Source organism: Mesitornis unicolor, unplaced genomic scaffold, assembly GCF_000695765.1.
Source record: "Mesitornis unicolor isolate BGI_N332 unplaced genomic scaffold, ASM69576v1 scaffold43957, whole genome shotgun sequence".
Lineage (NCBI taxonomy): Eukaryota > Metazoa > Chordata > Aves > Mesitornithiformes > Mesitornithidae > Mesitornis > Mesitornis unicolor.
Genome location: NW_010196653.1, coordinates 28914 through 45041, shown reverse-complemented (window position 1 = coordinate 45041; position 16128 = coordinate 28914). Strand labels below are relative to the sequence as shown.

The 16128-nt window shown below is 36.7% G+C and overlaps 1 protein-coding gene across 1 annotated transcript; it reads right to left on the bottom strand.

Annotated features, from left to right (window-relative positions):
* Positions 1-283: 283 nt before the first annotated feature.
* LRRC72 (leucine rich repeat containing 72) lies at positions 284-16048 on the bottom strand. Its single transcript, XM_010188549.1, has 9 exons — positions 15884-16048; positions 15637-15817; positions 14973-15081; positions 11680-11749; positions 10876-10957; positions 9354-9467; positions 4955-5044; positions 2070-2097; positions 284-449 (listed from the first exon to the last, which is right to left on the bottom strand). The coding sequence occupies exons 1-9, from the start codon at positions 16046-16048 to the stop codon at positions 284-286; spliced, it is 1005 nt and encodes a 334-aa protein (XP_010186851.1).
* Between the last annotated feature and the right edge of the window lie 80 nt (positions 16049-16128).

Here is a 16128-nt window from a genome sequence, read left to right as displayed (position 1 = left end):
CCAACTCTCCAGCCTGTCCAGATCTCGCTGAGAAAAGTATGGTAAGAATTGCATTCCAAGCACTTTTATTGCAGTATTGCCACTATAATTTGTTTTCTTAATTTCTTCACCCTCCATATTGTGTATCTGATGATAAAAGGATGTAACACTAACTTTTCTTTCTTGAAGTTCATTTAATCAGATGCATGTTTCAGTGTATTTGTTTTATGGAGATATTAACTTACTTAAGAGGCTTATCTTCACACTAGAAAGGAGTATTTTTTTTTCTTAAGGAAGAAAGAACTCATCTAAAGTGAACTGTCAGCTTCTCATGGTGTTCCTTGAATTTGTTTTCAAGCCGTCTTTCTTGACAGGCGGGTACTTTGCTCCCGTCAGCAGAGGAAAACTCCATCAGAGATCTTCTCATTGCCCGTTGTGAAACGGCATCTTCAGGGTTCTCAAATGGTACTCTGCAAAAACAAAGGAAATGTGCATTACTTGAATGTTTCCAGACTACTTGGGAGCTAATTTACTAGACCCATTTACTGTGTAGAAGGTGAGGTTAGAAGTTGTAAGGACACTAACAGCGAAGATTTGAAAATTTGAGATGTTTGGAAGGCTTCCTTCGCTTTGCAAATTTAACCAAGCAAAGCAAAATGAGAAAAGGTCAGAATCACAGGACTCTAACAAAAGATCATGTCATAAATTATTTTAAATAAATTTACTTTAAAATTTTCACTGCTTTTTTCCCCCGAAAATGATATATGTTGTATATTTGTAATGCTCTGATTCAATGGAAATCATAAAACTAATGTTATGATTTCATAGTGATATGATACCCATTAATGCAAATGCACATTTATTTCAACAGGGATTTTTAAACTAGCCACCACACAAATATTCTTTCTCCAAGCTCTGAATCCAGAACACTGAGATTTTGGTGTTCAAGTATCCTGCCACAGCTACAGTCTGGGAGAGAAAAGTGGCAGACTCACTACATCCATGCAGAACTGATAAGACTTCCTGTTAGACCAAAACCTTTAAACTTTGGTCCAATATTAAAATTTGATCTTATGAGACCTTATTTCATGAAGATGTACAACACACACCTAATATAAACCATGTGAGTAGTTCCACCAAGTATAACACACTTTGACCTGAAAAGGAACCTTGCAAAGCCAAGCACCTACGTAAGACAGAATCACAGAATGGTTTAGGTTGGAAGGGACCTTAAAGATCATCCAGTCCAACCCCTGCCACTAGGCCAGGCTGCTCAAAGCCCTGTGCATCCATTCTATCAATGAGGGCAGTAACTCCACTGACAGCAGGTAAGAATTAGTTTCTAAACATAAATTAGCTTGATTGTAAAGAGCTATTCTCAAAGTGAACAGCTATATAAAATCAAAATGCTAAAAGATATCATTATATGTAGGGTTTTATTATTTCCTTTAATAAATTTTTCAAATCATTGCACATATAAGACTAGAAAGTAAAAATAAGCCTGATATCTAAAGTTTGTAAATTTACCTTCACAAAGATAGCATCTAAAAATGTCATCACATTAAACTGCAGCCTTTACATTGCCTCAATCCGGACACAGATATAATACAGATAAGTTTTAAGTTTATTTCTATGATTTTGAAACCAAAGAGAATACAAGTAGTATCCAGTACAGACCAAAAAAGTTTCATTCTACAAGTCATAATGTTTTCCAGAGAGTATGTAGTTTTGAACAGCCAGTCAGGAGACAGTTTTCTGGGCCATAATACAGAACAGCTATCCTGATGTTCTAATACTTAAAGCATGTTTTTTTCTAGTGATCAGTATTTGATCTTACAAATAAATAGCATTTTCATATATCCATTTCCAAATGTGGAATACCTTTTAATATTAAATTTCAGACAGCAGCGGGTAGGTTGTCTCATTAGAATAGCATAGAGTTGCAACTATGTTAAATACAAAGATCAGATGAAAGCTCATTTTTACTGGATCTTTTCCTCTGGTTAGGGTATTTTCTAATCACAAGAAGAGGAAATTAAGTAAATGCTTCAGAGATGCAAAAGAAAAAAAAAATCCAGAAGATTACTTACTTATTTGTGCTATTTCCAAATTCACAACCTATAACAAAAAGTTCAAATTAAGACATTAATAGCTGTACAGCGTTTTTATTAGCTAAGGATTACCATCCTGTTCCCAAATTACTTGCTCAAGTGAACTGAAAACTAGCAGATAATTTGAAATGTTCAAGATCATCTTTTACTAAATTACTGTGGAAACAAGTATCTGTTAGTTGGGGTTTTTTTAAAGTTTATGTAGTTCTTGTATTTTAACTCTAAAAATTATTTTTAACTCTAGAAGTTACTTTATATGCTATTAAATAATCATTAAAATATTATCATCTTGGAAAGCACGATTTTTTTAAAAAAGGAATCTGCTTACAAAACTAGGCCACACATGTAAAATTTAAAACACTATTTAGAAGAAAATACTTTATTCAAGAGATTATTTTATAAAAGCACTAGAGGGCAACAAAACTCTATGATGCTGATCACTGTCTGAGACTCAACCTAGAATTGTATGGAGATGTTTTTAATTAAATAAAACTAAACACTCACAAGACACATATTGAACAAGATTGAATTTTGTTTGTTCAGCTATCTTTAAAGACAATTCTGTAACGACAGGGAGTGACTGATCTCATTTGTCACAGTGCTTTTAGTAGGATTCATTTGTCGTCTGTTGCTGCTACTGCTGTTTACTTTATGAAGCAATTTGGTTGAGTTCCTAATGCATTTGTATTTTATTACTAAATCCGATAACTTTTTATCAGATGAATGAAAAGAACTTTTTTCTAATCCAAATCACCTAAAAATGTGTGCTTTTCTGTACATTATTATAAATACCTGAGCGTATCATCGGTCTTTTGGCTGGTTGAGTGCCTCTGCCAGATGCCACTGTAGTTCCTAGGGGTGTATTTATTCTCTTACCAAAAGCTATTGACTGCATGACACAAAACCTTTCATTGTTACACAGATGAACCGCTGATTCCCTTTCTCTTTGTGTAACTGCTGTTAAAAGGGATACAAAATTTTTAGTTTTTCTACCAACTAAAAAGCCTGGTATTATCTATCTGCATGCAGAAGGCGATGCACATTTTTTGTGCAGAGTTTCGTAAAAATAGCGGTGTAAATCTGCATAATTTCACAACTCAGAATGGGAACATGGAGTAAAACTTCGTAAGATGTTATGGTGAAGCCCTGTCCAGTAAAATAGGTTTTTCTTTTGAGTGCAGTAGGATCAGAAGTTTTAAACCAAGAAAGTAGAAAGCAAGACTTCCCATACCGCTTAAACAAGATCTATCGCAGAAGGCAGTAAAGATTTGGAGGTTTCTTTATGAATTGCAAAAACAAGTCCTAGGTTCAAGGACAGTTCAATTCTCATTGCTCAATTACAGACAAAACTGTAGGACTGCAATCAAAAGAAAAGCTTCAAATTTTCCTCTTTTGCACTTTAATTCAAAACTAACTTTAAATTTTAAACAAAAAGTTTGAGACTGCTAAGTCAAATAGGGGATTTGAACTTCGACGACATGAACTGCATAGCAATCTAGTAACTTCTGCTATGAAACAGAAGTGAGCTAAGGATTTAGAACAAGGAACTAACTCTGGCAGAAGCATTTTGAATTCAGGGAAGTGTTTTAAGTAATGGTGTCTAGGGGACCAATTAGGAAGGAACTGCAGTAGTCACGCCTGGAGGTAACAAGCATGAGCACATCTTCCGTAAAGGAGACAGCCAAGACTATGTGGTAATGTTCTACAGATGGTGAAGAAGCTATGTGATGTTAGAGAAATCGTTCACTAAATAGAAAGTCCAGGGTACGGCTCGATACAAATTAATGCCTCAAGTCTTAATCCAGGATTGATTATAGTACATTTAGGAGATTAGGTCCAGGAAGTTTTATGGAAGTGTTTCTAGAGCTGTAAATGCAACACATATTTTCCAGCACATTGAGCTTCAGTCATCACTCCCTAGTCAAAAATGATCATTACTAAAACAGCCTGCGAGACGTGCTAAGCACTGATGTAACACAAGACCAAATAGTCAAGAGACTGAGAGGTACTGGAGCAAGATGAATGGGAAAGCCAAAGGCCATGTGGTCAGATCCAGCAGCTCCTCATCAGCCCCTGCACAGGCTGTGGCCCATGCTACAGCTTTCCTTCATGACAGAGCTACAGAGTCTGCCAGCACCTGCAGATGTCCTGGGCCTGTCCTGCTCAAGTCCTGCATCCTGAGTCTCTGAGAGACCGGGAGCAGGTTTCAAGATTACTTTATTTCTCCTTGTTACTGTCTTACAAGGTAGAGCTGGGGTAGGAATCAACACCTTTCTCAGTGCTCTTCACTAATTTTCAGTCTTACTGCCAACCACATAGCTTTCCAAATGTGGAGTTCTTTGTGTAATTTATAGTAGAGAAGCTGTGAAAGATCTCTTGATGATTTATGAAGACTTATATTTGAAAGCTTGGTCAGCATGTACCTCATCACAAAGTATGCATATACATACTAAAACTGTACAGAAACATGTAGATAGCTGAAGATGTTATCCATAGCTAAATAAACATGCTCACCCATACGACTATACGTGTTTGAATGCACAAATGTAGGTACACATTTCTAAGCACAGGCTTTTATCTGTCTTACACAAAAATATATAGCCCAAAATACAAGATAAAAATACACCTTTTTAAAAAAAAAAGACAGAAATCAAAAGCATATGGCAAAGTAAACTGTTTATGCCAAGCAAACTCTATTTGCTTGACAAATCTTGCCAAAAAATGAGTAGCTGTTCATTAGATCTTTTGCTATATCAACAAATGCATGTAAAAGAACACACAAGATTAATTCACCTCTTTTTCCAAACTGATTAAAATCAAAAGCAACTGTCAATGCTTGGTGAGAAGAGGAAAGCAATACTTACGCTTCCTGTCAAGCAGTTGTACTGAAGGAAGGAAGTATATCACGTAAAGCCAGTAGTCTGGGTCTTGTGCCAGAGGGTTACGGAATAGGTCTGCAAAACATATACAGAAAAAACAGACATCACAAACCCCAAAAACAACTAACTAAGCAAGGCAGGAAAAATAAAGATCACTAGTAGCCAAAGATTTTATACAAAATATTATCAAATTGAGATTGTTCTTATGCTGAGTAAACAAAGCAGTCTCTTTATACATGCAAAACTACTCAACTAAGCACAGACTGCAAGAATTGGCTTATTGCAGAGTATGCAAAATACCACAGGAAACAACAGAGTAAAGGTGCCATCATGCACTCCATACCTTTGAAGTTTTTTTTTTCTATTTATTATGATATACAGACAAAACAATGAAGTATTTTATTTTCTTATGCATTGTTAGGTGAAGCCTATTTAAAATATTAGTAGTTTTTTAGGTGTCACACCTTAAAGGTAAGACAAAATTTGTAGGGGGAGAGAGTTATTAAAACCAGATGAGCTTTAGGACACCTACAGCTTTATCATAGCTGATAGGAAGTTTTTGTCCCATAGACACTATATAAAATGTAAATACCCAGTCTTCTGATATTTTGACAGATGATGAGGTTTAATAACTCAAGAAACTTAAGGAGTAAAATGTTTAAAAGGGCCTAAAATCCTGAGAACCTGGGTACCACTAACTTTCGTTAAGACTTGAGGCACTAAGCTCCAAAAACCCATTTGCAACTTGACTGAAATAATCACATTCAGGATCACATTCCCTGCATAACCAAACCTCTGCAATACAGACACAGGTACCAGTGCTGTGTTGCTGCTCTGCCAGATGTGGAACACTTGCCTAGCTGGCATGCCAGAGTGGTTTGTTTCATGAGAGGGATATCTGAGGAGGATTAAAATAGAAACTGGCTCATTCCCAGATCAGATTCCAGATGTATGTTTGGTTTTTGCAACACACAAACAAACAAGTCTTGTTGGGTGGGGGGTTTTTTCCTAAATGAAAAACATCATAATGCTGTTTTTCTCCTTACACAAATGTTGTTCTTCTGAGACAGTAAAAAGAGGAGGCTGCTACCTTGAGATCAGAGCAGAGACAAAAAAATCTTAAATTCATGATTTTGACAACTTCTACCAAGGTCTACAGTGGCCTGCTTTTCTCCTTTTGAGAAGAGGCTGTGGCTAATAGTCACTCTAGGGTAAAAAGTCCTGTTATATGTAACTTTAGCAGCTAGGGAGGGAAAGGTGGTATTACAGAAGCAAGTGAGAGATACAAGAAGAAAAAAACAAGTCTGGAAATATTCCACACAGATTCGTAAACTACAAGATGTCATCTGATGTTCTTCAGGGTAAGAATGACTGCCAAAGGAGGTTCAGTGGTTGATGCAATTGAGCAGTTATTTTGAGGGTGCAGTAAGGCTGGAATGGGCATTACATATCTCCCACACAGAAAACGCCTGTTCATGTAGTTCTCCTTCAGAGGAGAACTTGAAATATTTGTAACACATTTTTTAAAATCCCTGTACTTAGAGAGAGACCACAAGGTGGCAGCAAAAGAAAGTTCCATTTTAACGGAACGAAGTGGTATAGAGCTAATTTTTCTAGAAAGTGTTAATCAGAACGAAAATATATTAGGTATGTATCTGATAAGTCTGTTGTCGAGTCAAGAAAATATATGATAGCATTCCAGAGAGAAAAAACATTTCAGAAAGGTCTCTAAAAGCAGGTACATTTGGAAGTGGAATGGAATGAAGATTCAAGAGATTTCCCCAAGGCACAACCTGGAGTCAATACTAAGTACTTCTGAATCTGAACACTACTTGGAGCACTTCCCTCATCAGCAATGATTTGTAGGTTTGTTTCAGAGTACATGAATTTTTCTACTGCTTATTCTTACAGTAAATCCAGCCATTGCATGAATCAAGATGGTCCTATTTTACAAAACATCTGGGATCAATTCTTGGCTCTGCTATCTACTTTCTTGTCAAGGTCATGCAGTTTTACTTCTACAAATTAGGGATAATGCTTTCTTCCTCCACAGTTTTGTCTGTTTTCTCTATTTGCAGTGTAGGAAAACAGTGTGCCTAACCCACATGGGGCAGAAAAGAACTACTGTGGTAGAAACATACTGATGAACAAAAGGAGTTTTCTGAGGTCTAGCAGCGAGATGTTATCAGCTGTGGACAATAAATCAGTTAAGACAATTTACTGAGTACATAACAAAAATCTTGGATTCCAAAAGGGAGATGTGAGCACACGGTGAGCCCATAAAGAAACCCTCCCTATCTCCCAAAAGGCTGCGGTTGTGAGCAACCCACTCAGTAAATCTTTAGAGGCTGAGTGTCTTCCCTAAATGCCGGATGAAGAATGGTTTTATGCTACAAATCCAGTGCAGGGCAGTGGTTAAAAATCACAAGAGAGCCTTAAGGAAGAGAAACACAACATTTTGGCAGCTGGATGCTACTTCTGAAGTGAACAACAACAGTGTATTAGACTGCACCATATTAATAGTTCTAATGTCGCCAAGAGCTACAACATAATGAAATGTTATTATGCATCCAGAAGTTCTGTTGAAGGCTAGAAAGTGATTTTTTAAATTGGATTGTCCAGCAATAAAAAAGATCTACCTCCCAACAGTGAGAACCCTCCCATTTCCAAAACAGTTTTTATTTTATAAAGGTGAACTATGAGCACAGGCCTTTTCAAAGTTGCACAGTGCAAGCTCTGTACCCATTTCACATTTCTGAATATTGCAAGTAGGCAAATAAATTATATAGCAATATGATATGACATATAGGATATGACTTTGAAAATTGATTTTGTTCACTTACTGCTGCTGTCAATTACTTCAAATGTGATAATGCACTGTACTCAACCAGCAGAGTCCTGTTAATTTAAGAACTCATTAATACAAAATCTCTTTGAAACAAACACACTGACAATTTGTTCATGACTGCAAAGGTTAAAAAGAAATTACTGTAAAGTTAAGGTTATTAAGGTTATGACGTTTCTTCGACCGATTATTGTTTCCTATCTTTGAACTAAAGAACAATTTTTTATCAGGGTAGATTGGTACATTCTACATATTGCTGGATAATTCTCCTAAACACTTGCTTTTCTATGGTGGAGGCTAGTCCAATATGCACCCAATTTTCACTATTTCTTTGTGGCTGCCATTCATAATAACTCAGCAGCACCGTAACTATCTGCTATTTGTCTTTATTTCCCACAGATCGCTGCAACAAGTACAACAAACTTCCTGTGCTTGTTGAAGCTCCTTATTAATTGGAAAGGCTATAACATTAAATTCAAGTGACTGCACCATTCATACACAGGATGTCTGTCCAGACTTTTCCTAATCACTTCCAACAACTTCATTCTTAAATGGACTATTTTTTCAATCTTGCATATAATGAAAAAATTATAATAATTTGGCTGGCATGTTGTCTTCCTAAACACTTGATTTGCTTGTTAATTTTGGCCCAGTGTCAAGTTCAATTACAAGTGTACTTCTCAAGCCACATTTTCCTTTCCCACAATCATACATTAAATTTTCTGAGTGCATAAGGAGGTATGGCTTGATGACATTCACCTCCATTAGTTGCATTACTAAGACACAAAACTTGTTTCCTGTTTTCTCAAAGTACTCAGCGTTCGGCAATGACCTATGACAACTTTCTTTTAGGAACCAGGGAAGACGACTAGTTACACTTTCACTTTCAAGAGGTTAATAGCATATAATCCTGCTTTCCCTGGAGGCTAATTCTTACATTGTAACTTGGTGCCAACAGTGTCTTGTATAACTTACCTTGAAATTTCACAGCCTGTGCTACTTTCATTTCCAGCCAGTATATCAAAAGTATGCTACCTAAAGATATTGTTATACTTCATATCTAAAGTAGATTTATTCTTAGACTCTAGAAATCCACAGAGTCTGCCAAAAAGATGCAGAAAGTAAGTTCTATGAGCATCAGAATTAATGAGGCAGGAATTTGGGTTCTATAACCTATCACTCACACTCTCACAGCAATAACAGCCGCTTCTCAACTCCTTCACCTCTCTGATAATCCCATTATACTCCTATGTTCCCTTACAAAAAGGTAGCAGTAAACTTTTTTGACTGCTTCAAGCTACCCATCCAGGAGACTGGGTAGCCAGCAGCCAAACAGAGTTAACTTCTGAACTCATTTGGCAGTTTTTCCTTAGTTGAGGTACTCTCTGTGGAATTTTTGTGTCTTAGAGATTCCTTTCTTCTGTCAAATTTGGTTGAAATTAATAATTCGGTTCAAAAGCCACTGGCAAATGATACAGAAACAGACATGAAACATCCTGATAAGCAGCACTAAAAAATAAAATAAAAATAAGGTATTGCTTAGGGTCTGCAAGCTTATCATTCCTTTCAATTCCTTCACTGTTTCAACAAGTTTTTTTAACTGGTTGTTGTGAAGCAACAGAATCTGTAACGAACGTAAGTGTTTCAGAGCACCTGAAATAAAATGAAAAGCAATTAATTATTCTCATCATACCTGACTGCCTCTATTAGATAATTGCTTTGTTATGCTGCACACTTAATTTTATATTCTAGTTATCCACCTATTTCTAAAAAATTGTCAGAGATTTCAATAACCCTTTCATCTTTCTAGTCACATCCTTTGAACATATGCCCAACCTTTTTCATTGCAGTTCCTTCCATTGGTCCTCATCACCCTCGCCTCAGCAAACCATCAACTGCATCCTCTCTTCATCCTCCCTTCCTTCCTCCTATATCCCAGTCATCTTTGATTAATTTGTCTTCACTTCCTTCTACCCTTATCTAACACTACCTTTTCCTCATAAACAGTAAATAGTGAACTCCTTAGGAAATAGTTCTGTTTCAAATAATTATTAATGTATTAAAAAGTTATTACAAAATATTGTTGTGGCTGACCCAGACTACATGTTCACATACTCACATCACATCAGGCTTAGACATCTCATTTTCCAAATTCTAAACAGTATTTCTCACGCACATTTCTCTACCAATGATACTTGCCCTTCCGTTTACCCATATTTTGTCATCTGCTGCATTGCCTCTTGTGCCCACAAGTTTCTTTTTTTTGAACATTCATTTTTCCTAAAGTCTCACAGAAACTTATCAACAATATTTCTCATCACAATACTTTATAGGGACAGAGAAAATTAAAATATTAACATTTAAAATGTCTAAAATATACGCAAATATCTTATGCTTTGGGCTGTCCATTCAAAAGTTCACTATCCTGGTACAGCCACTTTAATCTACAAGAGCAAGCAAAACTGAAATAGTAGTGTAAGACAGATGCAATTTTAAAATAAAAGAGTTTTGTAATAGTTTTGCAAAATACTTTTGATTTTAAATGTAACTATATCATGAAGAAACTGCAGAACCCTAGTGAATACTCTCGAAGTAGGACACCTTATTAATTTATTACCCTTTTATTTTCATTTAAAGTCTGTCAGCACTATTAGTTTTTTATCATATAAACAGAAATGGCTCTCCAAAGATACTTCTATCAGCTTACAGAGTGTCTGGTCAGCCGGAGGACTATAAATCATCATGTAACAAGAACTCTGCATGTTCATTTTCAATATGAAATATGGCCTTGTTAGATCAAAAATATTTTACAATTGCCTAACATTAAAGTGCATGACATTTCATCCCTTAGACCAGGATAAACATATCGCCTTATTGCCACTCAAGTGTGCTGGAACAATCAAATCTCTAAGAAAATAATTACCATGTACTGTTATGAACACATAGGAGCTTTCAACAATGAAGTTACCTGCTGTCATCCACTTTAATAAATTCAAATGCCAATACACAGAAAAGAAAGTATAGGCCTCTGCTCAACAACCTCAAAAGGGAAGACTGGTACCTGATATATCTGTCAGTTCATTATGGTTGAGATAGAGTTCAGTCAAGCAATGGTTTCTCACCAAGAAAGTTAAATCTTGGATCTGAAATCAGAGTTAGGAAAACTGCTGCATGTCAGTCTAAATTTAACTTTGCAGAAGTATAAACATGACCTCTTGAAAACTGTTTAACTGTGGGTAGTTTCTTATATTTCTGTTTAAGACTCTTGGTTGACAGATTCTCTTGACAGCTGAACCTTCATTAGAAATACTGATTACACACCAAATACATGTAGCACAGCCTTTCCTAATTTTTAACTAAAATTGTAATAGTTCAATATTAAGATTTAGCACATTTCATTAAACTACTTGTCTTCACATTTTTTTACTTCTGTTCACATCTGAAATAGTTTTTGTTGTGAGGACATCCTTGTAGCACATAAAAACTCTATGCTGATTTAAGAACACTCCTGAAATATATCCTTGGAATAAGTCTAGCACCTAGTTTTTAATTTATTTCTTCATCAGCAGGTCTAAAGAGCATATATTTGTTCTAAATTTCCAAACATAACATTTAGTCAGATTTACAGAATCAATTGTACAATTGTATGTATGGGCATATTCCCAATAAAGAGTTATCTTCAGTCCCTATGATATCTTATCCACTTGCTTGGAGAAGCTCAGTTCTAGTATTTGACCTGACTATTATTAATCTTGGCTGCAGTGCAAGGTACAATATATGCAATGGGATAAATTAAAAATTATTCATTAGCTTGACAAATATATACTACTTTATGTTAGAAAAACTACAAGGAATACTTTACTACCTTATTGTTGCTAATCCACAAATACTTCAATCTACGAAACTGCGACAGACTTGGGATACTGCTTAGTCCTCTGGTGGAAATTGGAAAAAAAAAAAAGGTAAAAGATTGTTAATATTAATGGTACTTAATCACTTTATAAATGGATGAATTTTTTAGAAATAATATTACACAAGCACTAAAAAAACACATTTCTGTAGAAATAATAGCAGAGAAAGACACAAAGAACAAGATGGCAGAGACAGTGTAAGCATTCTACACACCTGAAAGCATTAACAAAGCAGCAGGTGATAGAGAAATAGGAACAAACTAAGTGATACAGTATTTTTTTCTCACAACAGCATTTGTTTTCCCAGGGAGTACAAGTCCCATGTACTTTGCAGTTTGCAGAAACTACTCAGAACAGAGGAAAACTTTGACATCCTGGGGACAAAAGCCTAAAAGCAAAATTTCCCATCTATGTACATTTCTTATTATTTTTCACATTAGTGCATATTGTGAAATCTTTTGCGCCTTTTTTCACCTCTCTCCTCTCCTGTCCTCATATAAATTTAGTATTTATTCATATTTGTGAACAGTCTTGTTTTAAATCAAACTGCACATCCTCTGAGGCTGGAACTATCTCCCATGTGCTGCTAGGATTTTTTGTTTAACTGTGTTTCTAGCACTTTGAGCTTGCTACTGTACTACAAATAACAAATTACCTACTAGCCAGAGAATATTACTGAGCTGCTGAGTAATTTTCACTAATTGTTCCTCCTAATTTTTCACTGCCTTAAATAAATGTTCTTGATTTCCTCTAGAATAATTATAGGTGCTCTTTACATGATAAATTTTAATTAACTTAATAAAACTTTCCTTGTGGATTTTAACATGTTGCAAGACTAGGGCTAGTATTTCAGAAAGAACTATCAGTGTTGATAAAACTGAACCTCACATCATCAGCCTAAAATGATCTGCCTGTTTTCCAGCTGTGAAGCCTAGTCTCTAGTTTCTCATGTTGGTTTGGTTTTTTATCAACAAACTCTCCAGATACAAAGGGGGAGCGGGCACCTTTTCTGATCGTGCATTTGAAAAAAAAAAGATCTGTCAAGAGCAAACCCTACAAAGTTGAAGTGCTGCACTTTTATTCTGCTGTATTTCTGAAAATCAGCTTACCTTATGCTGCTATTTTGTTAAACTGTTTGGCTTCCTCAACTCATAAAAATGAACCCTGCAAATACATCTTTATGTGTCCATTGCCACAAGTAACCAGAAAAGAGATTACTGCAAATAAAGACAAGTGGACGAGTGCTGACAGGACGTACAGAACTCTTACAGAGCCACTATCTAATTCCTCTCTATAGTTCTACCTGTACACTCCCAAACTATTTTTCAGGTAGCAAAACTAAAATGTCCTTATACTTTTTGTCACTGCCATCCTTTAGTTTACAGTTTTACATTTTCATTGGCTTCGCTCCCTCTCTAGTAGCAGCCTCATCTTAACTATCTCCAAGTCTTGATCTGTTGGCTTGTTGTTTAAGGTTGTTGGGTTAGTTTTTTTCTGGTATTAAGGCATTTAATTTGCCGAAGGTAGAGCTTAATTCCTCTAATGTTTAAAAGAGCCTGTCCCTTTCTGTATGCCTTTCAGACTTTGCATGTCTCTTACAAACTGATCCTTTTTGGCCTGCAGCAGTCTTTTCCTACCTACTGCTAAGTTAATCAGTTTTCCTAGGATGACAGCTTTCAGAGTCCAAAAGCACATTTTTTTCATGTCCCTTTAATAGTAGTGGTTTAAAAAGATAAACTCATTCCCTCTTACTTGATTGACTTTAACTGTTGTTTTGTCATTTTCTTATTTCAGTCAGCAGAAAATTATGTCAAACCAACAGTTAGGAGGCATGATCTGATACAGAGATTGGCTGAGGTTCAAGGTTTATACAAATTGGTACAGAATAAAAGGAATTCACGTCTCTCCAACCATCAAAGACAACGGTCTGCATCATCTTTCTCAAAATGGTTTCATGGGAAGACAGATCACTTCTATATCTGCAACCTGAGCATTTCTTTTTATTCCATACCAAAACATATTTCAACGCCAGTAAGCTTCTCCCTTAGATTTTATGTTTTCTTCATATTTCAAAACATACATTTTCTACATATTTTAAAATTTTAACAGTAACTATATGTTTTACAGTTTCTTTTCACAAAGTCTCAAATACTTTCTTGGTGTAAATCAGGAGATGTGGTAAGGAATTTAAAGATAACAGTGGGCACATTTAGACTTTCAAGACCACCTGATTTCCACTAAAAACAGGCTAGATAACACTGACATCCCTTAACACCTCTTGTTTTTACATTCATAGAACCTAGAGACCTTGAAAACCTTGTCCTTGAATTATTAAACTACATAGTTTTTTATACATGATATGAAGCGTGTAAACACTAGATGCAGTTGTGAGGCTGCAGACAGGTATGCAACACTTGGAACTATGCCCTGGCCAAAAATCCAAAGTATGTTTTCCAAAAACTTTGAAGTATATTTCGCATATCTACCTTTCTATGGCAGCCTCTCAGCATGTTCATCCTACAACATACACCTCTATCAACCTAGATCACCCACAGGTTCATGAAAGCTTTGCCTTCCTTCACGTAGCAATGTTTCTTCTCATCTGCCCTACGTCTTCTGCTGTTTCACAAAGCTCTCAGAGATCAGTTCTCTGATCAGCACTGCCAGCCCCAGACAAGTGTTCTTTTGCTTGTACTCACTTCATGCTGCCCTGCCCTCCTTCAGTTCTTAACAGTAGAGATGCAGATAATTTCAAAGGTGCTACCAATGAGTTTTACTGTTGCAGTAACAGATTTCTTCAGGGAGGTCAGAAATTTGGCAGTTCTTAGACTGGGCAGGTCCTGTGTTTGTCATCTTGATACTCTTTCCACTCAGCCTCAGGAGCCAGTTAGAACAGGCAGAGATCAGCCCATTACTCCTCACTCCTCTGCTTCCTGTGGCTGTAGTTCATGCACAGTCCTGTGAACTTACAGACCCTCGAGCAATTCTGGGTTGCTAGAGAAGGATTGTGTATCTAGCACTGAGGCAGTTAACTCCTTCACTGTGAACAGAGCTCTGCTATGTATGTCAGTATATCCTCACCATTTCTCCATAGACAACATGTATGGACTAGGTATAAATACGATTTACTGGTATTTCACATATAAATCATGTTTAGAGAGTATGTAATACAGAAAGCACTATGAAAGGTTACCATTAACTGTGTGCTCTGCTTTTAGTAAAAGCTAGAGAAACAGATTTTACTTACTGTCCAGCCAGATACAATATTAAGACATCCACATTCCTCTTAAAGCCACAGATCTTCAGCTGTTTCTCTATTGCCTGACAGGATACAGTACATTTGTCAGCGTAATATACTGCATAATTATAGATTCATTACAACATACGCATATTCAGTGTCTAAAGTAATATGCACACCAAAATTAATATATGCATCACAGCACCTCAAAAATTATAACACAGTCCAAGAAAGATAGAGATATTAAATTAGCAGCCTATATTTTAAATTGATAAAAATACTCCAACCATTATGTTACGCTTATGTTAATTTCCTTTTCAAGTAATTTTTCATTACTTGAAAAAGTAATGTCTGCTGACTGGAGAGTGGGCTTCTTACTCAGGTCAGCCAACCCAGGATAGGTGGTCAACAAGAAAACTGCTTACCATGCAATACAGTTGCAACTTTATGCAACTTTCCTTTATGCACACAATGTTTTAAAATCATGCATCTGTAAAATTCTGCTTGGACATTTAATTTTGAAAAATGTATTACTGATGCGCTGTAATTTGTAAAAGCAATGAATCCTAGCAACCTAAGGATTATGTATCTCAGTTACTAGCGGTTGATGGTCTAGTGGTTGATGGTCTATCAGAAAAATGGCTTTAGTACCATTTAGTACTAGTTTGCTAACCATGAGTTATGAAGCCCAACATCATAAGGGTCGATTCTGGTGGTACTGGCAGTGGGCACCAGCCGCCTGCTCCACACCGCTGATACTGGGACAGTGGCCGTTTGCCCAGGAACGCAATACGGCCAGCAGCCTGACTGCAGCTGTCAGGTAGCGTCCGGGACAAATGGCCGGTTTTTTCTTTCTACACAGACAAAATCCACAGATGGAGCAAGAGGTGCTATTTGGAGAAATGCAGCTGTGCGACCACCTCAGGCATGTTGATGTCTGCCCCAAGGTCCGCAGAAGGTGTGCGGCTGCCAGACGTATCGATGGGGCACACACACCTACCGCGGGAACAGAAATCCCAGGTGCTGCGTTTCACGGTCACACTCACGGAGACTGTGCCCCAAGATGTGTATTTCTCAAACGTCATTATTTGACATCGCCTCATCCCCTCCCCGCCCACTCCTTCCCAGTCAGCCCCGGCTCTCCACCACAGCGGCCCGAGGCCCC